The sequence below is a fragment of the Arctopsyche grandis genome, chromosome 6 (assembly GCF_051622035.1).
Source record: "Arctopsyche grandis isolate Sample6627 chromosome 6, ASM5162203v2, whole genome shotgun sequence".
NCBI classification, from domain to species: Eukaryota; Metazoa; Arthropoda; class Insecta; order Trichoptera; family Hydropsychidae; genus Arctopsyche; species Arctopsyche grandis.
In genome coordinates this window covers 11,110,543-11,136,153 of record NC_135360.1, presented here as the reverse complement: position 1 = coordinate 11,136,153, position 25,611 = coordinate 11,110,543, and the positions used below count along the sequence as shown (strand labels likewise).

Here is a 25,611-nt window from a genome sequence, read left to right as displayed (position 1 = left end):
ATTATTATTCTGTCCATTTGTTATTTATACTGACATTTAATAATATAATACCGACTTTTTTGTTAATAAAATACTGGTCGGAAACTTATTTATATACTTACCGAAATTGATTAAAATACTTAATTAATTTGTTGCCTTAAATTATTTGCCACAGGCGAAAAATCCACTTCAAAGCTTTGGTGAGGCTAGCTAAACCAATACAATACAATTTCATTTCATTTCAGTGTTCTGTCGAAAGAAGTCTTAATAAATATATTGTCACATGTGTTGGGTTTGAAATAAGAACTTGGAAGTATGACCTTTTGCAAAGGACGTCTCGAACGTGCCACAAAGAAAAACATCAGTCTCCTGCAGGATGACGTGTCAATCTTTTGAACACAATGGCACGAAAATCAATAACAATTTCTCGAAAGTGAACCGAGCAGGAGCTTTTTAAATGAAAAGTTAAATTGCGCGAGAGCGCACGAAACGCCCCATTAAACACTAAACGCAATACACCGCAAAAGAAAAACGCATAAAACCGGTTGATTTTCCACAAAAGCACGTCACCTTTGCGAAATCAACTTAATAAATCGACCACAAAAGGCAAACAAGCAAGTACCATTAAACGATACGTATTTTTATATTGCGATTCGACACAGCCTCTTTCAAAAAATAAATTAAACGCTACTCTATCTCTATCCGGAGATATTTATTACATTTTTATGCAGAAACCGCGTCGCTCGTTCGCCGCTAATAAATTACGACATTTAATGCTCAACGTTTCAATATCGAATGTACTAATCTAGAAGTGTTTAATTGTTGTTTAAATGGAAAAAAATGCATATGAATAAACATCGGTAGTTGGTTAACGTGTTGAAAACACGCGACCGTGGTCTTTCGGCCGGAAAACGAGTGGTATTGGGTTACCGAAACTTTCGACTGACCGATACGCATACCAAATATGAACAGACCGAAGATTGTTCAAACAAACCGATTTACATACAAATTTACATACATAACCGAAGCATATATTTATGTTTTCGTGTTAAATTGTGTTGTTACCTCTCAAGTTATCTGCGGGATGGGCTCCGTAGAGGTCGTACGGAGATCTCGCATAGGGCAAAGGGGGATGGTGTGCCAATGCCCTGGCGGCCAAGAATTGCAGATCTCCGTGAATACTCGATGCTGATAATCTGGAAACAAAAAACGATGGTCAAACATGTGGAATGTTTTTAAATTGATAGAAAGCTAGATGACATAAAAGAAAACGTTGATCATTATCAGTTTAAAAAATGTATTTATATGATTAAGGGCGAAAACACACTGATACACATTTTTTTAGATACTTTTAAACATCCGAAAAAATAACGCAGCACCCCTATCCTATATACATGGTACAAAATCCCAAAAATCACCCCCTGGAGTATTTTCGGCGGTATTTTATTCTTGTATTTATCCTTGCTCGACAGTGATCGATAACGATGATTCCCAATTTGAAGACATGTAGGAGAAACTTTTCGGTTGCATATGGATATATGTACATATGTATATGTATGTGCGACCTCCCAAACATGCATTCTGCACTTGCAACTACACCCGAATTTGGTTTGGGGAACACCCACTGTTTACGGTCACAGCGGGAAGCCAAAGACGTGACCATAACACCCAGTGTGTTTTCAACCTTAGGGGCGGGCCGCACCGTGTAACTTTGTCGGCCGACTAGTTGCGCGACACGAAAAAATGTATAGAAATGTGTGCGACACGCGACATGCGACGGGTGTAGCATGTCCCATCTACCTGCATGCATTGGTGTGGTCGCCCTCAACCAAGTTGTTCGCGAGTTGAGCGGTGCGGCCCGGCCGACAAAGTTGTGCCGGGCCGCACCGTGCGACTTTGTCGGCCGACTAATTGCGCGACACGAACAAATGTATGAAAATATGTGCCACAAACAAGTTGACGGGTGTAGCATGTCCCATCTACCTGCATGCATTGGTCTGGTCTCCCTCAGCCAAGTCGCTCGTAAGTCGCACCGTGCAACTTTATCGGCCGACTAGTTGCGCGACATGAAAAAATGTATGGAAATGTGTTCGACAAACAAGTTGACGGGTTTAGCATGTCCCATCTACCTGCATGCATTGGTCTGATCGCCCTCAACCAAGTCGCACGGTGCGGCCCGGCCCTAAGGGCCCTCTCTTTAAGAAAATATATTTATTTATTTATCCTTTCAAATCCCTTATTGAATTCTTATGAAATTTTTGAAAGCGTTTCGGCATTGTTTATATACAATTTATCATTATTATCTAGCCTTTTATTATAATCTACTCGTCAGTATCATAAATTCAATTAAAACTCGACGAAAGCTTTCAATTTCAATTGGACTTTTTTCCAAGCCTAGGATTTTAATAAAGCACAAACATACACATAATTTATTCACAGAACATCTCACAAATCCATCGAGCGCGTCCAACACCATTTCACATCTAATTGAGACATCACAGGAGCGTCCATAAATAATAAAGACGAACGCCGTAAAATTATGGCAATCTAACATTTCATCGTTGATAATTTGGGAAGAACCCAGGCCGATGCGAACCATGTGGTCGCCATATTTACGACACACACATCCCCGTCACGCAGAAAGCGAAACACTTCCTCAAAAATTTCGTGTTGAACACGTCAACATATAATTGGATGTTGTGATTTATCCATTTTCCTACACACGTGCAACATCGGGTGTGTCAGCAAAACCGACACCCGGAAATACGATCCTTTCAAAATGGGGCCAAAACCGACACAGCTCTCAACAAACATTCTCGCCATTCAAAATTCAAATTTTGCCTAGCGATAGGAAAATGGATACGCTACATAGCCGATTCATCATATTTACGAGCGACTTTAACGAGTTTTGAATGAGTAATAAAAGTCGATATTATCATGCAAAGGTGACCTTCATCAGACGCGTGGACACTTCTTCGTCCAATGAAGAAGTGGATAACGATCGATTATTATAAAGATTGACAATAATGATTATTAGTATGCAATCCAGCGCTTCCACTGGAGCTCGCCATTTTATTATATGTGCATAGGTGCTGTAAATTGCATATGGTAATATATACTGGTTGTACTGTGAACTTCATCATCATTAGTCTGAATACGCCCACTGAACGCTTGTTCTTTACCCTTTGCCGCTCGTATCCATTTAACGTTTAAGGCATGTCTTGCATAAACTATTTTATGACATCTAAAACCCATCAGGAATTCCCCTTGATAAGTACATACCTACTTATCAATCCACTGAAAAAACCTAGTGAATTGATCTATTACAGCAATATCATATATAATTGACATCTCCCGAGTGGATGTAAATATAATAACACAGTAAATTTATTAAAAGTTTGTACCATTGTCACAATGGTCGAAAATATAACAGAGAAAAAAATACATATGTATACATTATACATAAAAAAAACAGTAGCAGCTAAAGTTCAAACAATTATAAAAGTAGTCACTAAACAGATAATGAGAAAAATTGGGAGCGTCTCGCATTAACAGTCTGTATGTATGTACATACAAGAACCAGCCGTGAATACAAAATATCCCCATGAGGCTGTAATAGAAGAGAGAAGGTCAAAATTCACTCATACGTCAGTGATGTATGGGTGAATTTTTACGTAACATAACATCCAATTATGAAAATAATGATGAGCGCAGGCTACCAGACAAATAGGTTAAAATAATCTGTGATGATATAAGCTCACTGAGATGGAAAATATCGCATTCAGGCACGGCGGCAACTAATTAACTAAGAAGCCGGATAGCTCTTGGAATAGGAGCCATCCGTTAAAGAACTGAGCGGGCAGGAAGTACAAGCATCAAACTATGTAACACTTAATATTATTACAATAAGATCAGAACCAGATTTTTTTATACATATGTATAGTGAATGTGAAAAGCACTCAAAAAAGTATGGAACGCTGTATGCGTGGCACTATATGTGTGGGGTGAGATGGATAAGAGTTGCGCAAAGAGATGAATGGAAGCGTGTTGGAGAGGCGTTCATCTGTAAGTAGATGGTGAGTGGCTGCAAATGAAATGTCATTTAGTGAAGTTGAAAAAAAATCAAAGGAAGCGAAACTCTTTGCTTTTCCCCTTTCATGAAATAAGCAAAACAATTCCTATATATTTCAAGAAATCGGCCGTTTTTTTGCTAATTTGATGAAAAAAGCAACGGGTTTACACTGTTCATGATCTAAGCATTGTTTTGACAACTTCGCGAAATAAGCAATTTTACGAATTCAATTGATAATGTTTAATAATGTACATACTATATATGTCGCTAATGAAAAATTACCATTCCGAGAGTTTGAACAATGTTTTTTTTTTTTTGTTTTGTAAACGCATCTCATACATATGCATGTTTACCTGAAACGTACCCCTGCAGAGTAAAATATATATTATTACCCAGCAGATGTCACGAAACGACTGGTGAAAACGACTTTCTTAGAATGAAAAGATTAAGGTAGGTATATTAACTAAAATATATTAGGTATATTAAAATAAGTGCTGCAGAAAATAATACATATCTACTCGTATACGTAATATTATATAATAAACCCATCCAAAGAAAAATTCTAAGAGACATGCTAACATTATCGCTGTATCCATATATATGTAATTACATATTATTGAGAATCCTTTTAACGATTTAAATATAAAATGTCAAAATGCATCTATAGATAATAAAATAATTCATTTGCAGTTTATGTTTGCACCGAGCATATAATTCAAAAGCTGCGAATAAAATTTTAACGGCAATCTAGGACGGTATTGGCTTTTAAATCGATGCGTTCAATATGCACAAAACGTATAGCTTTATATAATAATAATACGGCACTAACGAACCGCTACATGACTGATCGTGTCGCATAAATTAGCGATAAATCGAAATCAAACCGTATTGACAAACAGGGTGCAAAAGCAAGATGCAGCTGCACTTTGCATATAATTATGCGACACCGAAAGGGTTGAACCAAAACACACACTATGGGTGATCGCAAGTCGTCCCGATTGCGTCAATTTGAGACCCAAAACTCGCGTACCGATTAAATTTGCCTGATAACCCTTAATTTATCACATCATTAACCCCTTTAGAAGCAGGCCCCGATTAAAACTGTAGGGACAGGTGCAAGTTGCGTGTCTACGTTGAGACTTAACCATTCACTTTGGCTTATTCGACCCTCGAAGGGTGAAAGTCCCGAAATCAGGACGTAAAAAATCCACAGGTAATACACATGTATAGTCACGAATGAGTATGGATAATTGGCGCGGCCAACCTTTGCAATTTTAAAACTAGACGCGTAATGCATAATAAACATTCCAACTTTTACGATCGACATTATTAGGAGCGGTTATTTTACACACTATAAAAGTGGTGGAAGACACTCGTAAAATCAGAGCTTTCATGGCTGACCATAAATTATAATTGTAGAAAGAGATGGACAAATAAGGTGCTATCAATAGTGGAACACTATGTTTATAGTTGTAAATGTTCGGACGATCTTCTTGGCTTCTTACCGCACAATCATAAATCAGAGCTCATTATGAGAACGCTTTCGGAGTAATTTATTCCACTTTAATTTGGCCCTAAAATAGTCATTTTATGGCCCTAAATGAGGGCGATATTCAACGCTTAACAGGTAAAAACAAAATTGTTAACTTGAGAAGGAAACAAAAGGTGTTTAAAACGTACTAACATAAAATCGGCGAAGCGAGAATCTTCAATTGAACAGTCGAGCATAAAGGAACAGCCATGGATAAAGATAAATCAAAAAAGAACAATGTAAAATCTTTTTCGGTTAAGCTTTTACGGTTTGGTTCATTTGAAAACACAAAATCCATATTGTGGTTGCAAGTTTAACTGGTAAGTAGGTACTTACTATATGTAATAAAAACACCCCGTTCCTGGATTAATAATTACGTAAAAAAAAACTAGAGGATGGTCTTTGGGTAAAAAATTTCGTTGAGCCCGAATAAAAAAAATCCAAGCAATGTGATTTGCCAAAATTGATATATATTCCTCATTTTAAAAAATATGTTATATATACACATGTATTTAAAGGGTACAGAGGAGAATCACCAAAATACCTTCTGAACTTAAATCACTTTCTTATAATGAGAGGTTGAAAAGAATGAATCTCACCACTGGATTCGAGAGAGAAGAATAAGAGGCAACTAAATCGAAGTTTTTAAAATATTAAATAATCATTACAATTGTTATATGTCCAACTTCTTTATGTTCAATGACAACAGTCATCTTAGGGACAATCTCCCAAACTCCTAAAAGAAAAAAAAATCAAACAAATTGAAAGTTAGGAACAGTTTTCCCAGCAATGAAGTAATTTCTGAAAACCTTAAAATGTTAAAAAAACAATTAGAATGTCTTTCTTAAAACTTAAAAGGGTTTTTATAATTCTTCTTTTCTTATATCTTCATTTCTTTCTATATTTTCGTTTTCTTTTCTTATAGACTATAAGTTATAGTCATCATTTTATTATATATGTTTATCTCCTTGTATTTTCTTTTACTTCGTTATTTCTTTTTCTTATTTAATTTTTACTTTCTTATTTTTATTTTTATTTTGGTATTGCTATCTTTAATCTTTTTTTTTTCTCAAGAGAATGAAGAATTTAAACACGGTTTGATTTAGTAAGAAAACGATCTGAAGTTGAATGAATGAAGTGGAGGATAATGAATCCGTAATAAAAAGTATAATATTTTTCAATTTTATAATAAACACTTTGCCTAAATCAAAATACAAGAGTGTATAAATCAAGAGAGTTGTGATCCATTTGTATTTAATTCGTTTAAGTCTTATAAAAAAATTAATCAATTCATATTTTCAGATACAATTACAGCCAAATATGACAATTGATAAAATTATTAATTAACTTTTCAGAAAAGATTGCCGTAAAAAATGTAACCCATACATTTCCTAATCAAAATTAATGACAATTTTATTCTAATTTATTGAAATTGTTCGGCGAGAAAATCGATTTGATATCTTCATTTACAATCAAGAACAAAAAAACCATATAATAATAACACGTAAAAGAATTTCAACGTAAAAACCGCACACCAACAGCCCACGCACGCGAAAAATATATTGCCAAAACTTGCGTTCTTTATAGTCCATTTCGATATTAATGTTCTAGTTATATCAAAGAAATCATTAAATTATTACTCACCATAATTGATATGTTACGGATGTGTTTATACAATATCGATACAATTAAAATAGAATAGTTTGGCAAACGAACACGCAACACTGGTTTTTATGAGCGATTTCGTTCCATTGATTAATGAAATGGATTAACATCGCAATTGGAAAAAATCTCAATAATTAATTAACGACTCGCTCATTGACCCCGCATAAAAACATTTTGAGAAGCTCTGAACGTGGGCGAGAAGAGGACTATCTTGTACATAGTTCACATGCCGAGTGTTACTTCAAACAACAATCAAATTGGAACGTAAATAACATCAAACAGACAAAGCCATAGATGAATTCATTGAAGAAGGCGACCATCACTCCACTTTCTATAAAAATTAACACGAAAAAAAATTCTTCCGGTTCATCGCTTTTGATTAATCGTTTACACCAGAGCACTACATCATTATGGAAACGCCTTGTATATAATAAAAATATTTTTTCAATCAACTTCAATCACGATTGTAAAAAAAATATGAACGCAGCGCAAATTAGCGACTTCCGATGGTTCGATAATAACTTTTGATCTTCGGTATCATTATTAGCGATAAATATCAGCGAACTAAGACGTAATAAAATAGCGGTGAAATTTGAGGCTACCGATTGAGCGATTTTGGCGCAATTTTTCAGAAATGATCAACAAAGTCCGCCGAATCGGTTTTGTTCGCGAAATTTATTCAGGATTCCAGATTTCGACGGGCGAAGCGGACCCCCCCCCCCCGCGTAAAATCGACTTAATTTGAATTTATTGCTAATTTATTCTGCTTCGGGGACGCGCACGCGATCCGCTTATCATTATATAATAAATAGCAATTCTATTTATTTAAACACATAAAAATTCGATCGTATTTCATTGCGATATTTGTGTGACAATGAGGTATCAATTTTTTGGCGCGGGCTCGTTATCGACGAATTGTTCCAAATGCTAATATTATATGTAAATGTCACATGCTACGATAGTGTTCTCAAACTATTTTTTTTTGCAGTTTCGAAACCAGAGCGCTCAAGCTATGTATGTATATACAAACATTCAATAAATCTTAGAATGAGAGAAACATATCCCGTTATCTTCTTATTGCTAAAATAAATCTCATTTGCTGTTAGCATTTTTTTTAATTTATATTTTCCCACGATGTCATTACAACTTGTCCCATATACATATAAATTTATAGATTATAAATTTGAAAGCATGTTCAAATAGTGGTGACAAATAGTAAGTAGGTTGACATGATAAGAAAACATTTCAACAATGAAATTAGATAAATTGGCAAACTCCGATAGGAAACGTACTACCTGGGGTCACAAATATCAAAGTCTGGCCAACAGCACTGTAGATTTACTTAATAAATTTATTTTCAATCGAGGTCTAAACATGTATCGCAATAAACAAACTGAATCATAAACCTAATCATAAAAGACAAATATGGGAAATATTGTAACTATACTTTGACTACTAGAAGTATACTTTCGCAAACTCAGTCAGTGAAAACATATTACACAAATCAGGATATTGTAAACATGCTGTCAACTTGGATTCTAGATCATATGATTCATAACAGCAACAATTGAAATAAAATATTGAGGACTATCTAAACAGGGCATTCCATTCAAGAATCGAACAGTCCTCATATGGAACTGTATTTGGACAAACCGTAAAAATTGGTCTAACATCATCAGATTTGCTTTCTGATTTCATTAAACATTTATTCAATGAAGAAAGTATCGAAAAACTTGTGTTGGAGGTAGACACAATATTAATAAAAGTATCAGAAATAAATGTTAAGTATTCGGAGTATTAATTCCCTAAAACATTAGTGAAAGTATACGTTCACTGCTAGTATTAAATCAATTCTAAAATAATATGCAGGTAAATATTACAAATAATTTTTGATCAGAAGAATTTTCCGTCCTAGGAACTACGAATGGAGTTGAAGAAGCAGAATCCGCTTTTAACAGCGTATTCAAGAAAATAATGGTGTAAAAAATCGCGTTTGTAAAAAAAATCATAGGAACATATTTCAAAATAATAAAACATAAGATCGCTGATCGCGCTTAGATGTCAACACATATATGTACATATACTTGTCTAAACCTATCCACAAAATGATGTTTGAAACATAATAACTTCGTATATCACAAAACATTGCGTTGCTATGGTTACGTATGGCATAGGGCAGGTCATCGATGATCGCTGATCATTGACCACAGTGATGTCAGTGAGTATTCGCTGTGAACATACCCGATTTTTTCAATCACAGTTCCGACAAAGTGAAGGTTTTTCGTTCGTGAAATGATTAAAAAGGCCATATACGGCGATTGAAGATTCAATTAACGAATACCGCCAGTTGACAGTCGCAGTGCGACGACGACCATTTCAAATGGGAGAAGACGACCGGAGCGCGCGTTAAAAAGTCGTGTTTTGTGGAATTTCTCACAAAGGGACACGCAGCTAGATCTCGAGGTCGTTTCTGGAATCGTGTCGTAAATAAAACGAGAAAAAAAAACCGACAGACCGTCGAAGAACAGAACAAGCAGAGAGAAGGCATAAGAAAAAGGCTCGTCGGTGTTGTAGACATATGGGTCTCCATTATGCCTCGTTTCCAGGAACTGGTACCCAAAAGTGGTACAAGGAGCGGTATATTTTATACGGCCGGGTTGCCACTTTATAACATCGGCCATGTTCAACGAACACCTTCGTATAACCTGAGCTCAGACTCCGGCTTGCTGACTTGCAAACTTACGACCCTTGTATTTGTATTTTCGACACATTTTTCGTACCGCATAACTTCCAAAGGACATATGACAAAACCAAGGTTGAAAAGGATATGTCGAAGTGGCAACACAAATAAATTTTTAGACTGAAACATTCTACACAAATAGAACTTGTTCAAAGTACGATTTCCGTAACAAAACGCAACTTGTACTTAATTGAGTGATATTCGGACTGAGATAAGAAGCTGTTAGACAACATTCCTTGATCCTCAAGAGCGTCTTTCGAGAATAATTACCATCATCCGAACCGCACTTACGCTCAAAAACGTATTTGTTAAGGTTTGTTTTTCTTTTGCTTACTCGACAAACAAAAACGCCCGGGAGTAAGTACACTACAAGTCGTCGAACGTGTAATTGAATCTGTAGAAACGATTATTGCCGTTTCTCGCAATGTTCAATTGTACCCAAATACATGTGATTATTCAATTTAGGAGGCGACCCTGAACAGATGCAGCTTTTGTGCCTTCGAAAACAGGACTGGAAAAAGAGATACGGAGAGGCGTGTGTTCCTCGGAGGCTTCCTCTGCTTGAGCATCTCTTCATCGGGTCGAATTAACGACCCAAATAACGACCCATTTCGACACTTATATAAGCCGATATAAAACAAAAGTAAAACCGGACAGATAAACTTTTTTTCAGAGAAGACTGGAAGAAGAAGTCGTAAGCGCTAATAGTCAAATAAATAAGAGAGTAAAAGAGTATAAAAACGAACCAACAGTCGGAGCTAATTTATTCACACAAAGCAAACAAATGGTTGTTGTTTTTTTTTTTTTACACTATAAATGTTCTGATCGTTGCACTTACGGGGCACTTCGTGATGTTCCGTTGTATCTCCTTAGTTCCAAGTTCGATTTAATTCTACGTTTTCACCATTCAAAAGCACGGCCTTTGTTAACTACTTCATTTACAATTCTAAGAACTAGAGTTTGTACAGGAATTGCAAAAAGGCTACGTTGCCGCGCATAACTAAATCCTAATGCCGTATCTATAATTTAAGCGTTAGAACAGGGATTACCAAACTTTTTCTAAAAACTGACTAAAGGTGTAGACAGAGTAGTAATTTTGCACACGAGAAAAAAACGCTAGCACGCGTAATCTAAGCCGTCGTGATCCTTGACAAAACTCACCTCCTGGAGTGTTTTCAGTGATATTTATTTTTTATACTGACAGCGATCGATAACGGTGATTACCATATTTAAATAAATGTAGAAGAAACTTAAAAACTTTGGTCACGTAATGCGACTCCCTGAGACATCAACTCCTGCATCTCATTATCCAAGGAAAAATCTGCGGAAGAAGAAGGACGTCCTGAAAAACCTGAGGCAATGATTCAATCAAAATACCATCATTGGAAACATGATTGCCATCATGTAATAACTAATAAGTAAAGAGCGGACCCAGAGCGCGCTGTTCATTGTTCACATGTTGTAATCCATTGTTAAAGGTTTGCCGAACCTTTTTTACAAAGCATTTACAATAATGGAACAATAGACGGCGCGCTTCCGGTCCTACCTCTAGTAATAAGGCACTAGAAGAAGAAGGAGAAACTTATCGAAATAATAATTAACAATTACAATTGTTAATTACTAATTAACAATTACACGAAGACACGCCTATCACAGCTGAACTCTACCTAGACGTGCCGTGCTGTATTTTTGGGTGTGCTCTTACCATTAGCCCAATTTACTACACTTTGTACTTGTTTACTATTATAGTACTTTCGCTTCACTAATGCGTATTTCAACAGATTTTAAATGTATATACATACATATATAAACAAGTATGTATGAGTATTAGTAAATATTTTATAGATTTGTCGAAGGAACAAAATATGCTCGTTTACTTGTGCAAATCGTGATATAATGAGTGTAAATGAAATTGAAAAAAGTAACTTTTAATACAGTTTGAGTTGCAAAAGGGCTATAGAAAGCCACGTATGGATAGCTAGCCGCCATCGCTTCGATCCGACACAAGATTCTGATGTAAATTTTAATGAGTTCCTTAATGATTAAACTCTAGCTTAATGTAGGAAATAATAACTTACTTAAATATATAACCCCTCTATTTTAATGGAATATCAAAGTGACCTCAAGAGTGGAAGTGATTCAAAATCAGATCACAAACTTTTGACGGCAGGAATTTCATTGAACTAACAGAGTGAAGTTAATAAAAAGCACGTAAAAAATACTAAATACTAAAAAAAAATCATAAAGTTTGATTCTGTTTATACAATCATTATGAAATTCGAAGAAAGGTCAACACATGGAAATACATGAATACATGATACACGAGCTTTCAAAAAAAGAACATTACTTATGTATGATCGCGCACCACAGTTTACAACACCACTACGCTAGAGCAAATTTCCATGCACGTACGAAAAAACCGTGCAATAATTCCGACGCGGACAAGTCATCAAATCTACTTGGAAGATTCCATTAAAAAAAAACGTTGAAAAGACTACATGATTACGCTTCATTATTAAAAGCGAACAGATCAATGGGATGCAATCCGAGCCGTATTCAACGGTCCCGTCACCATTTTTTCGAGCAGGCTCAAAAAATCTTTTGACCCGTCAATCGCATTATTAACGAGGCGCCATTTTGAAAAATCTCCGAAACGAAGAGAGTCAAAATATTGACTGCTTTGCGATATCTACCTGCATTTGGCGGAGACCCCCATTTGTACCGTCTCAATTTTGAGGTGAATAAATGGCATTTCTCGAACGTCGAGATAAAGTGATAATATTTGACGCCACAAAACCAATTACAACGAACGCCAAAGGGTCACAAAAAAGGTTGGGACAGGGACCCACTTGTCCGCTACCCGGCGTGCGCACAAATTTCGACCACAAACAACGGCAAAAAAATAATAATAACCGATAAATTTTTTGGTTAGATATCAGGATGGGTTCGGCATATCCTGAACACTATTATCAATTCGACATCGGCTTATATTAAAATTCACCGAGATGAGATTCACGTCATTAATCAAATTTAACACGCGGACTACCCACGACTGTATTATAATAAGTTAATAACTCAATACAAAATTTGTATAATATATCGCTAGTATAGCGTGCGCGATATATGTATAGTCGATGTGCCCTACCAACATCAGTGTTCAAAATGTACAAAAGTACAATTTGTTTCAATATTATTTTGATGATCATGGAAAGGAGCAGATGCCAATTTTTACAAGGCTTTTTTTAATTGAATATTTAAGATTTAAGATATCACGTAAATTAAAAATGAATACACGAATGTGTAATTACAGAAATAGGCTTATTTGGCCAAGTATGAGTCACGTATATACATATATACATATGTACATTGCAAGTACATACATACAAACCATCAATATATGTATGTATATCATCATAATTATCATTTACAATCATTCACCATCCACTGCTGGATGAAAGCCTCTTCAACACGCTTCCATTCGTCTGTGTTTTGTGCAACTCTCATCCATCTCATCTCACACCTTTTGTCTAATTTCATCCACCCATCTTCTTTGCGACCTTTCTTTCACCCTTTTACATTCTCTCGGATACCATTGCAGCATTTATTTTGTCCACCTTTCTTTCGCCCATTCTTCTAACAACGAGACCAGCCCATTGCCATTTCAATATCTTCACTCTCTCCACTATATTACCTACCCTTGTCATACTTTCTCACCCACGTATTCTGTTTCCTATTTCACATCGTTATGCCCATCATACAGCGTTCCATACTTATTTGAGTGCATTGGACTTTGAGTAACATTTTGGCGTTTTACATGCATACATATCACGTCATCACTTACAAATACATTTTCAGGAAAAATGGCATCTTCGATTTAATTCGCCCAAATATACTCCATCCTAATTGCATACGTCTTTTTATTTCCACTATTTGTATGTATAAAGAAGAAAATTGCTACACCTTAAACGAAAGGTGACATCTGAAAGTCATTTAACACAAACAGTTTTAAATATATGTATATTTTTGGTAAGTACATATAAGATTTTATTAAATATGGATTACTAATTATGCAATTTCACTTGAATAGATCACTTAAAATTGTATTTTAAGTTATACTATTATATAGTGTAAACATACAGAGATATTGGGAGTTAATTCAAGTGCATTTATAATTATATGTCACAGTATGCAAAGTCTTGTCACATCGGCTTGGTACTATGATCATTGATCACCATAGCAATCATTCCAAAAACATTTTCCACTATCTCTACTATGTTACGAGTCTAAAGCCCGGACCCAGAGGGTGCCGCGTATTGTTTAAATGTTGTAAATGCATTGTTAAAGGTTTGCTGAACCTTTTTTACAAAGGATTTACAAAAATGGAACAATGAGCCGCACCTTGGCTATCCTACCTCTAGTTACGACGTATCTTAACTTTTAATTCAATACTTATTAAATACAAATTAATAATTTTAAATAAAATTATTATCTAGAATTTTCAATTTAAAAGTTTTTGGTTTCATTACATGCATACATATGCATGTAGCTGTAATAAACATAAAACTATTAATCTTATTCAAAATTGATGACAAATTATATTTAACGAGAATAGGTGAAACCAGGCCAACCGGAATACACGCTATATGAACACATACATAGATGTATTAAATTATATACACAAGAATTTTGCATGCGATTGCAGCTTTTTTTTGAAAATTTCTTTCATGGAATTTTTTAATTCAAAGGTCCTGTTCGGATCCGAGGATGGATATTAATTACGCTACAAATACACATTAAATTTCGTCAACTTCCCTCCGTTTCAATTTGGAAGATAATTCTGCGATAAGTCGCCTTTTAATTATTCGGCCAATTAGACATGAAGGTTTCGGAGGGGAACGCAAAACACTAAAAATCCTTATCGAAACCGTTTTATACCTGAACGAATAACACCCGTGCCGTAAAATCGGAACGAATCACAATTATTCCGATGTGAAACAGACGTGATACGTTTTATTTACACAGGGAGCGAATAATTTTTCGAACTTTTCAACAGTTTTTAGCGAACATTCGTGTTTGTATGCACAAGCAGAAAGGCGTAAAGGAAGAACACAAAACGAAGAATATGGGTATTGGGTATCAACAACAATGCCCCGACACAACAAAAAGCGGATTTTTCGGCGAACGTTCGAGGAGCAGGATGACGCACAGTGGTTAGTCTCTACTAAAAGCACCGGACAAAACAGCCAAATTCATTCACTGCTAAAGATGATTCCACACGAAAATTTACATTTAAGGTATTTTTTTTTAGATGATTCATCGTGTGAATTATTATTTAAATTAATCCTTTAAATTGAGATCCCAATTTCAATGGAGCTGAATCCTATTAACGACACCGGTAGGTAAAACACCTGAGGCGAGTTAGAAAAGAGTTCGAAGAGGTATGTAAATTATCTAAATATGTGAAAGGCTGGGACTTACGAGGAACCAGGTTCCAGAAGTAGCGCAAGACAGGTTCATATGAAGGAGTTAATTCCAATTTTGGACCAGAAAAAGACATCGCGACTCATTAATCTACCACTTGGCGATTAGTGAAATTTTACATATAGACATAACTAAGGTAGTGACAAAATGTTTACCCCCGATAGAAAGAAAGTTTTTAAGATTAATATATAAGTGGGAACCCATTGCAGAGTACAGGCCCAAGAAAACTCTCATGACAGTCTTCATCGGACTGCCATTGGAGGGGTAGCAATACTCAAGAATGAGGGAATCGACTGGTATTTATGATTAAAACGGCAAAGATGTATATGAAAATAAAGGTTGAATCTTTCAACTGGTATGAAGTATCGCTCTAAAATGAAGTAAAAACAAATCTTGCAATTTTGCAGCAAATTTATTAGATTATTTGTGCGTACAAATATAGCGAAAAGTAGCAGTTTCTAGGAAGTTTAGGTAAACTTAAGAAACTCTATATGATTTAAGCGGGTGGGTCTACCTAGTTCCACCAACTTGCAATATCTCGAGACTCGTTATCCCAACATTTTTGGAGTATTTCGTCGTCGAGTTTGAAACGATTTTGTTCGATATGGCATATGAAAGCGACCTACAGTGCATCGGCTAGCCGAGGACGACTTTTGAATAGAGACGTTGGACCGAGAGGAGGGTCCAGGTAGAAGAACACAGAGGTTGGATAGGATGAATACGTTGTCGGGTCGACAAAAGCAGGGTCCGTGGCTACCTTCGGGGCCCTGAAGACTATTAGGACCGTTTCGACACGCTCGGATGCCACGTTCTCAATGCGATGCACTGTAATCCCAAGAGATGAAAGGTCGTCGTGCGCCCATTAGCGGTAATCCACCCCGAGACCGACACTGGACAATCGCAATGGTCCTACAAAAGGGCGTACGTGAGTCCAGGTATGTTTACAGGTGTTTCAATAAAACGTCTTTATTGCGTGATTGCACGTTCCGGGCAAAGTTGTGCAAACTTCGACGAATCAATACATACATCGATCTATAGACAGAAAATAAGAAAAGGCTAGTAAAACGGAAATATCCATACATCCGTCTATACATAGATAGAAAATGAATTAGTCTACTCTTGATTATCCGGTTGAATACAGGACACCGGATAATTGAAAAAAATACGAACTATTAATTTTTAATATCGTTCCTATTGTTTGAGTGAGTGTTTTTGTGAGTAAGTGACAATATAAACGATATCTGTATTGAAATTCCGAACTACTCGTCGATGTTTTCCTGATCCAAAATTTTCAAATCATTTAAAATTTTCCATTATTTCCACATTTACGATAAATCACTTGCTTCCATTTCTTCACAATCCGATAAATCTATTTCCACGTTGGAAAGAATCTATATCCATGATCAAACCAGTCTGTCTTATTGGTTTTACTTTATACCAAGATTTTACTATTCCGTGTATAGCATCCAGTATACGGTAATTGGACTGTTCGTCACATTGGGGTGGTCACAAAGACAATTTTTGCCATGAAAATCGCGAATACACAATATTTGGCACTCAAGTTCTCGTTACTATGATAGTTATCGTTAGTATTATGGACTTTTCGGCTGCCAGATGTTCCGTTATAGAGATTTTAGTGACTTTGTGACGGGTAATTTGTGACCAGTAATCACCGAAACCCAGTATACTCATATTTGTTCTCAAATTAACCGTCGTCAGCTTCCTCAGTAGAAATTTTGAGAAGATCAGCACACTAAAGCCCTTTTATTGATAATATGAAATAATTAAATTAAAAGAATAACAATTAATTAATTTCAAGCACGGATAATCGAGAGTGGTGTATATTAAAAATACTATACATATATGAAGTATGGAAGGCTGTACGCTGTATAACGAAGAAATATAAGAAACGGAATACGTGGGTGAGAAGTATGACAAGGGTAGTTGATATACTAGCTGGTAGTTGATAGGTAGTTGGAGACAGATAGCCATATAGCTATATGCACGAAAGAAGTGCTCGGATGGTACCCAAGAGAATGTAAAAGGGTGCAAGGAAGAACACAAGGGAGATAGGTGGATGAAGTAAGGTACATGTGTAGGATGATATGGATGAGAGGGCGTCGTCAAACAGTACGTGGTAAATGGCTGTAAATGATGCTGATGAAATTAAAGAGCGGACCCAGAGCGCGCTGTCCATTGTTCACATGTTGTAAATGCATTGTTAAAGGTTTGCCGAACCTTTTTTACAAAGCATTTACAATAATGGAACAATAGACGGCGCGCTTCCGGTCCTACCTCTAGTGATGATGATAACGAATGGTATAAGAGGCAAAATTTTAAGCTCACAAGTTCCTCCAAAATGTATGTATCTCGATCGGGGCAAAGAGTACAATAGTTTTTAAGAATCTTTATACAATTACAATGCATGAGAATATCTTTGGTTTCATTTATAGAATAGATAAATTTGGTATTATACACATATAAAGTACATATTTATGTGTGATCTATAGAAATCCAAACATACGGATATGTTTTCTGAAATGAGATACTATCATACATAAATATGTCTCGAAGCAGAGATCTGATGAAACCAATTGTCGATTATAACCTGATTTATTTGTTGAAATTTTTCCTTCAAAATACAGAATCACCTTTTCAAAAGACATGAAATGATTATTGCGATAAAATAGCGATATTCATAATCAAATAGATGTGTTTTACAGATATGTATATCTGCTGTTAAATAATAATCACCAATAAAATTTTATATAGAAATGCACATCAGTCCTTAATTAGTTTATTTATACAGTATTTATGTAAAATTATGATGATATGCCTTACATTATACGACAGTTGACAATTCCAGTAATTTTATTATTTACGACTCACCTATTATTGCCGTATTAAATTTTATTCACGTTGCCTATTTTCACACAAGTCAAATCAATTTTCTTTTAATTTTCCAGTTAGTTTGCAGAGGTTGCACGGGCCGGTCCGTGCATAATTTAAATTCATATTTAATAATAATAAATATGTTAATTTAACCGTCGTAAAATTGACTTGAAACGTTTACCAACGATACCGGAGAAGGAGCATATGGCCCCGCACCAGACAGGGCCGTAAACTATTTTAGGCTCACATCACAGTTCTTTTGCCGATAAAATTATGATATTTCCATAAAATTCTTATACACACCCGAGTCATCTGCCTACACTGTTTTAACAGTCGCATTCGCGTCACACGCGCGGAGGAAATGTGTGAATTGAATAAAAATATTTGACATTTTTCCATTGCCGTTCGTTACGCCTATTTGCATAATCCGCGTGTACAAATTGTATCTATTATACATACATACATAACGTCTCGTTTCATTTGCATGTTTGAAACTGATAGGAAAATTGTGTTTTCCCTTCAATGAATTCAATCTCGATATGATAATATTAAATTGCGACGACAAATTGGTACTTGCAGGGCTGTGTGAGATTTTTCTACAGAAAAGCATTTGCATTCCATTCAATAATCACACACGATATATTTATGTATAATCAATGGTTTAAGTTCTGGCATATGCGCTGAAGCTAAAAGTGTATGTCTTTATTTATTTCAAATTTATGAAATAAATTCGTTACTTTTGAATCTTTGAATCTTTCGGCACGGCATGCCTAGATAGACTTTAGCTGTGAATAGACGTGACTTTTACATTTCTTCAAATATGGAAATCACCGTTACGTCAATACAAGGATAAAATATCCCGAAAACATTCTAGGGGGTGAGTTTTGGCCTGGATTGCGATAGAATATATTGGGCGTGCCAGCATTTTTTTACATGACCAAAACTATCTAAAAAAAAAACACAAATGGTGCTGCACTTAGTGTTTCTGCTCCTTCAGCGTGGCTATCACTAGAGCCACGCCGCGCCGTCTATTGTTCCATTATTGTAAATGCTTTGTAAAATAGGTTCGGCAAACCTTTAACAATGCATTTACAACATGTGAACAATGAACAGCGCGCTCTGGGTCCGCTCTTTAGCTATCACCACTATTCATTGCCTTTTTGATGCTTTTCAAATTACATTAGACCACTCCAGTAGTGTTCAAAGCAAGACGGCAAAAAAACATGTTTATTTTTAAGAAATTGACAAAAGTGAACCATTTTTGTACGAAATCACCAAAATTGTGTGAATGTAATCAGAATTTATTGGTTCTATCCTCGATTTCTCTTCTAGACCCTGCAAAAATTTGCAAAACATGTCATTGGCGATCTTTTAATGTAATACTTTATATAAATGCGTCGATATAACATGTGAAATCATTAGAGGTAAAAGCTTATCAAACACGTCAAAAGGTTAAAATGATCTGAAAGTTTAAAAATTTATTTATTACATTTTATAAGATGTATCCGATTGAAGATTCTACATATTCCAGATGAATCATCAATAAACATCGTGCAAATTTTTCTTTCAAAACGCATGCGGCCCGCGAGCCGGAATATCAACACCTCTGAATCACTACATCTGCTCACGCCCTCGGCAATATCGAATTTAATTAATCTTTTATTAAATTACACGACGGTTTTTTAGGCGAAAAAATTAGCACTACATCGTTTCCACCGGCACCTGTTCGATAAGAATGTTTTAAACGGACAGTAATATTCAGTAAACGCGCATTGTAAGAATGGCTTGGATCTTGATCGTTGAATAAATCACACGTCACACGGAATGTCTTAATAAGCGCGCATCTCAGCGCAGCTTCGCTCTTAATTGTACGGTTATTTTCATCTAAGATAACCGGACGACTTAATCGCCTCTGAAGATAACCGCACCCCTAATTAGATTACAGGCCCTCATCAACGCGAGAAACATTCGTCGTAATTACATACACAATCGCTTCTCGGAATGGAGAGCGCAAAACGTTTTTACGTCCACCATTTGGAAGGTTTGTACGTACGTAATATGGATAAATACGTAGTTGACGATACGTAGTTGATGGTAAATAAATAGTTGTTAATGCCCACGTGTATGTTCTTTGTCGTGTTCGGCGTCGAAAGACAAACACCGGAAACATTAACGCGTCGCGACGCCCAATATATCTTCGTGGCTGAAAGCTCGCACACCACTGCACCAGTTTTCTTCCACATTCGTCTTCATCTCCGCTCGATTTCACATTTTCGCCGAAATGTGGCGAATTCCCGTCGACGAATTTTTGTATTTAATTTATGGCGTATTTTTCAAGTGCGCCTACTCAGTCTCTGACTTTGTCTTGGGCTTGTTGTGTGTTGAAAGCCAAAGTCCATCGCATGTCTTCATTGGTAAGTGTTTGTCAAATTGATTGATTGTTAGAGTGATTTAATGCTTCCAAGTAAAAATTAAAACTGACTTTAATACTTGCAGGAAAAATAATGGGTCTACCCCTCAACGTTGATGTTTAAAATGTTAACCCGTTAATGGCACTGTTTGCATCAATCAACTGTGGTGAGGAATGCTGACAAGTGGTTGGAAAATTTTTAATGACTGTTTCCGGAACAGTCTTTGCATTGTGACCTTTTTTCAATAGAGGCTAAATTCCTGATTGTATTGGACGGTAATTCTTAGCATTAAAAATATATATAAAAATATATTAAGCCAGCAGTTTGGCTTAGTGATAGCGTATATATTTTTAGCATCACTGAGGTCATAGGTTCGTGTCCTCGCCACTGCTGGTTAGATTTGGGGGTTTTGTGACTCCAAATCGATCGTTTCTCTATCAGAGTTTGCCAATTTTATCTGATCATTGCTGAAACGGTTCCTGAAAATTGGTATTAAAATCTAATCCTGTTGTCACAAAAATCTGCCTGTGTATAATTTGTATTAATTATACACAGTAATCTGAAATCCATAGATGTCACTATGATTATTATTTCTGATTAATTGTTATATTCTATATATATTCTGATTGTATATGTATGTATTACTGCATTTCTGATTTCTGATTGTTTATGTATTTCATTAACGTACACCCGTCGCATTGGAGCAAATCTGTAATGGCGAGTGTGTATTGATTTGTGACAATAAAATAAAATAAAATAAAATAAAATATACTCTTAGTCTTACCTAAAGAAATGCGCAAAGTTCATCAATTTACATTAAATATGAAGAGTTGAATTAAAATTAAAAAAAAAAGTAATCTTAGGTAAAAATATATCATCATTATCATTCACAGCCATTCGATGAAGGCCTCTTCAACACACTTCCATTCGTCTGTGTTTTGAGACGAATGGAAGTGTGTTGTCTCATCTCATTCCACACATTTTTCTGATTTCATCCACTCATCTCTTCTGTGAACTTCCTCGCACCCTTTTACATTATCTCAAGTACCATTTGAGCGCTTCTTTCGTCCATCTTTCCACGTTATGCCAAGCAGACAGAGTTCCATACTTCTTTGTGTGCACTGGACCTTATACAGCATTCTACCGTTCAAGACCAAGTTTCTCATCCACACGGCATTCATCCATATACATATACAAACTATCAAAAATGATTTGGCGATTAGAAGTGATTCAACCGAAAAAGAGTCGAGATACCACATGCCAAACTAAATAAAATCTTAAAAAACCATTCTAACTGTGTTAAGCTTAAAAAATCGTTAAAAACTATTCAAGCTTCTACAATCAACCTCAATGGATTACGCATACATTTTCCAAAGCTATAAGAAACCTTTCCAGCAAGTTTCTCTTCCTTTCTATTCACTATTACATTAATTAATTTAAATCCCCATATTTTTCATACTTCATCAGCCCAAAGTACTCATTGAATATCTCACTTCCATCTACATACAATGTACATACACGCATACATTCACTCTCCGGCGAATATTTTAGTCCCAAGTCTTGCTATTTTCATCTTCATGATTGTATTTGACATGAAATGTCATTACCCTGCGAGCGGAAGAAGATTGTGCCACCCTATAGACGTCAAGAGATAAAGACACACAGGAGATCAACGAATCCAGATCACAATATTATAATGGATTTGGATCCAAGAATGGACGATTCAAACACAACATATGGATAACACTATCCAAGACACAATATTTAAGTACGTAGATATGTATGTATAACGATACGATGCAGTGAAACGATTCATCACTGATAAATCACAAGTGTATGGGCGTTATTGAGGTACGACACGAACACGGCAATGTCACGTATTATATAATCAGACAGGGGGATTATACGACAGGTCGCGTGCCAACACCACCTGAGTGATGTCCAACAGCCGAATTAAGAGATCGAAACCCATCAAGTTGATATGCCGACACTGGGGAGAGCACCTGCGTTGAATATGTAATAACACCCGCACTCGGGAGCAATGCAGTGCAGTGGTGGCGTGCACTTTCGATGCACATACATTAAATATGAACGAAGAACGGGAACACGCTTCGGTTCACGGTTATAATCGGAAGTTTTGTGGGGTGTTAGAGGAATAAACGACGGCTACTAGTCGAGTGTTGTGATCGGTTCCATGCCAGAGAGCAGAGCGACAATCAAACCTGATCCATGACCATCCGTCCGTCCGTTGTGAGGCTCTGAAAATAGTTGGTGGCCACATATGCCGGTTCCAAACGTCGGTTTTATGAGCACCTCGTAAAATACGAAACAAGAGTAAATATACACAGCGTGTACACGCTAATGGGAGTATAATCATCCTGAAGACGAAATACACAAATCGATTCTAAATAGTTTCAAAGCCAGACGCGCTCTGTGCACATTTTTCCGGGCGAAAGACACGCTTGAACTTGGTCGGTCGACCACAGATGTACGTACATATGTATATTAAATTTAGACATGCCAGTACATATGTATGCACATACCGATACATAATCTGCAAACATATATGTACATACATATATAGGTTACAGTGAATATATTATCCACTGAAATTATATGAAGATTATTATATACTGAAATTATATCTACTATAATTTTAGCAACTCAGTCGGTGAAAGCATATCACACAAATCGGTACATAAAAAACATGCCGTCAACTTGCATGCTAGATCATAACACAAATTGGAAGAAAGGACTGAGGACTGTCCTGTCCTATCTATGGAGAAAAAGGCATTCCAATTGAGGAATCAAAACGGTCCCCCAAATGGAGCTGTATTTGGACAAACCGTTGGTCTAATATCATCAAATTTGATGATATTAGATTAGGGTTGCCATACGTCCCAGTTTACGGGGACATGACCCCGTTTTGAGGCTTGCGTCCCAGTGTCCCCTTCAGAAGGATATTTGTCCCAGTTTTCCATACATATTATTTAAAATTATATCTTTCCGATAATATATAATTATAAGTGGGTTTGCACAATGGTAACACACGGCTAGTGGCTATATTTGTCAAATAGTAACACTGTAGTCACTAGTCCGCCCATTCTTCAGACGTGGATTGCATCATAATTTGCCTTTTTGTCAAAGTCGGAGGGTAGCTCGGTGTTTTCACCTATTTGCGTTGAGATTCGGGAAGACAGGTAGGTTTTTCCAATGTTCTCTTCAAATTATCATGATTCCTTAAACTTGAAATTTTTTTACAACCATGAGAAGAAGAAAGTGTCATTTTTCTGACGACTACACAAAGGAGTGGTCATGTATTAAAAAAGGAAGGAATGAATACGAAGCACACTGCTCAATTTGCAATACTATTATATCAATTTAACATTGTGGAAAATTCAGCATAAAAGAGCATATCAAATCCGAAACTCATAATTCAAGATTGGTATCTGTATCGTCCGCCAAAAATATTTCTTCTTATTTGATTAAGCAAAATTCCCAGGAAGATCTTTTGATATCTGCTGCGGAATTAACAATCGCATACAAAACTGTTAAGCATCATCAGGCATTCAATTCATTAGATTGTACATCGAAGCTTAATTCCGTTATGTATCACGATTCGAAAATTGCTAGTAAACAATCTGTAGCAAGAAAGAAAGCAACTGCCCTCATAAAAAACACACAGGCACCTCATACTGTGGAAATTATCAAACAAGATATGCTAAAAATTCCATTTTATGGAATTTCTACAGATTCTAGCAATCACAAGTCTATAAAGATGTTTCCTTTACTCATTCATTATTTCACTGAAGATGATGGTTTAAAAATTAAACTGCTGCAGTTAAATGCATTACCAAATGAAACATCAGATACGGTGACCGTATTTTGCATGGAGGGATTGAAAAAGTTTGATATTTCATTAAAGCGCCTCGTGGCATTCGGTGCTGACAATACTAGCACTAATTTTGGAGGAAGAGAGAAGCGTGGCGTTAATAATGTTTTTTTATAAATTGAAGGAAACTTTGTCCAGAACTATTGAAGGTGTCGGTTGTCTTGCACATATTATTCGCAACACAGCTTCCACTGTCACTGATATATTATCAATTGATATTGATAATATGATGTTTTTTCATGGATGCTTCTCAATGATGTACTCAAATGGGAACTATTTATATGGGAAGTTGAAGAAACTATTGCATATTTAAGTAACATCAATATATTTTTCACGGATTTAATTCACAAGGAAGTAATTGTACATGAAATAATTTATTGAAAATGAAACACGTGAAGAATGGGATATCAAAGATGTACATGATAAATGGTTTTTTTTTTAAATACTAAAGAAACAGAAAGAAAAACTAGCCTACTGAAATTGTGCCAATACCTGTACGCTATCCCAGCACATAATGCACACGTTGAGCGTGTATTTTCATTAATTAATACTCAGTGGACAGATGAACGAAATAAGCTTTCAATTGTCACAGTAGAAAGCACAATTCAGTGCGTTTTCAATTATAAAATGTCATTCATCAAATTTTATAATTATGAAAAGGGAAAAAGGAACTCCTTCAAAAAGCGAAAAAGTCTAAAAAGTATGATCGGGTAACGAAGAGCAATGAATATCAAGTTCAAGAAGTTGGGAAAGAGTGAAGACAAGATAGAATGAGTAAAATTAAATTAAAATAAACATGATTAAATTTCTTATAATATACTATCAAAAAATATAATAAATTATTTTTATTGGGGGGGGGGGTGTCCCCGCCTATGGTCCGACAATTATGGCAACCCTATATTAGATGCGATATACGGATGCGAAAACTGTTAACTGACAGATCTTGCG

The 25,611-nt window shown here is 35.9% G+C and overlaps 1 protein-coding gene across 2 annotated transcripts in view; it reads right to left on the bottom strand.

The window, feature by feature from the left end:
* The window catches only part of ci (transcriptional activator cubitus interruptus), a 91,525-nt gene that overhangs the window by 21,963 nt on the left and 43,951 nt on the right, over window positions 1-25,611 (bottom strand). For both annotated transcript variants that reach the window (XM_077432962.1, XM_077432963.1), the window contains exon 3: window positions 1,045-1,175. In XM_077432962.1, the coding sequence (XP_077289088.1) occupies window positions 1,045-1,175 (131 nt within the window). The remainder of the gene's footprint in view (window positions 1-1,044; window positions 1,176-25,611) is intronic.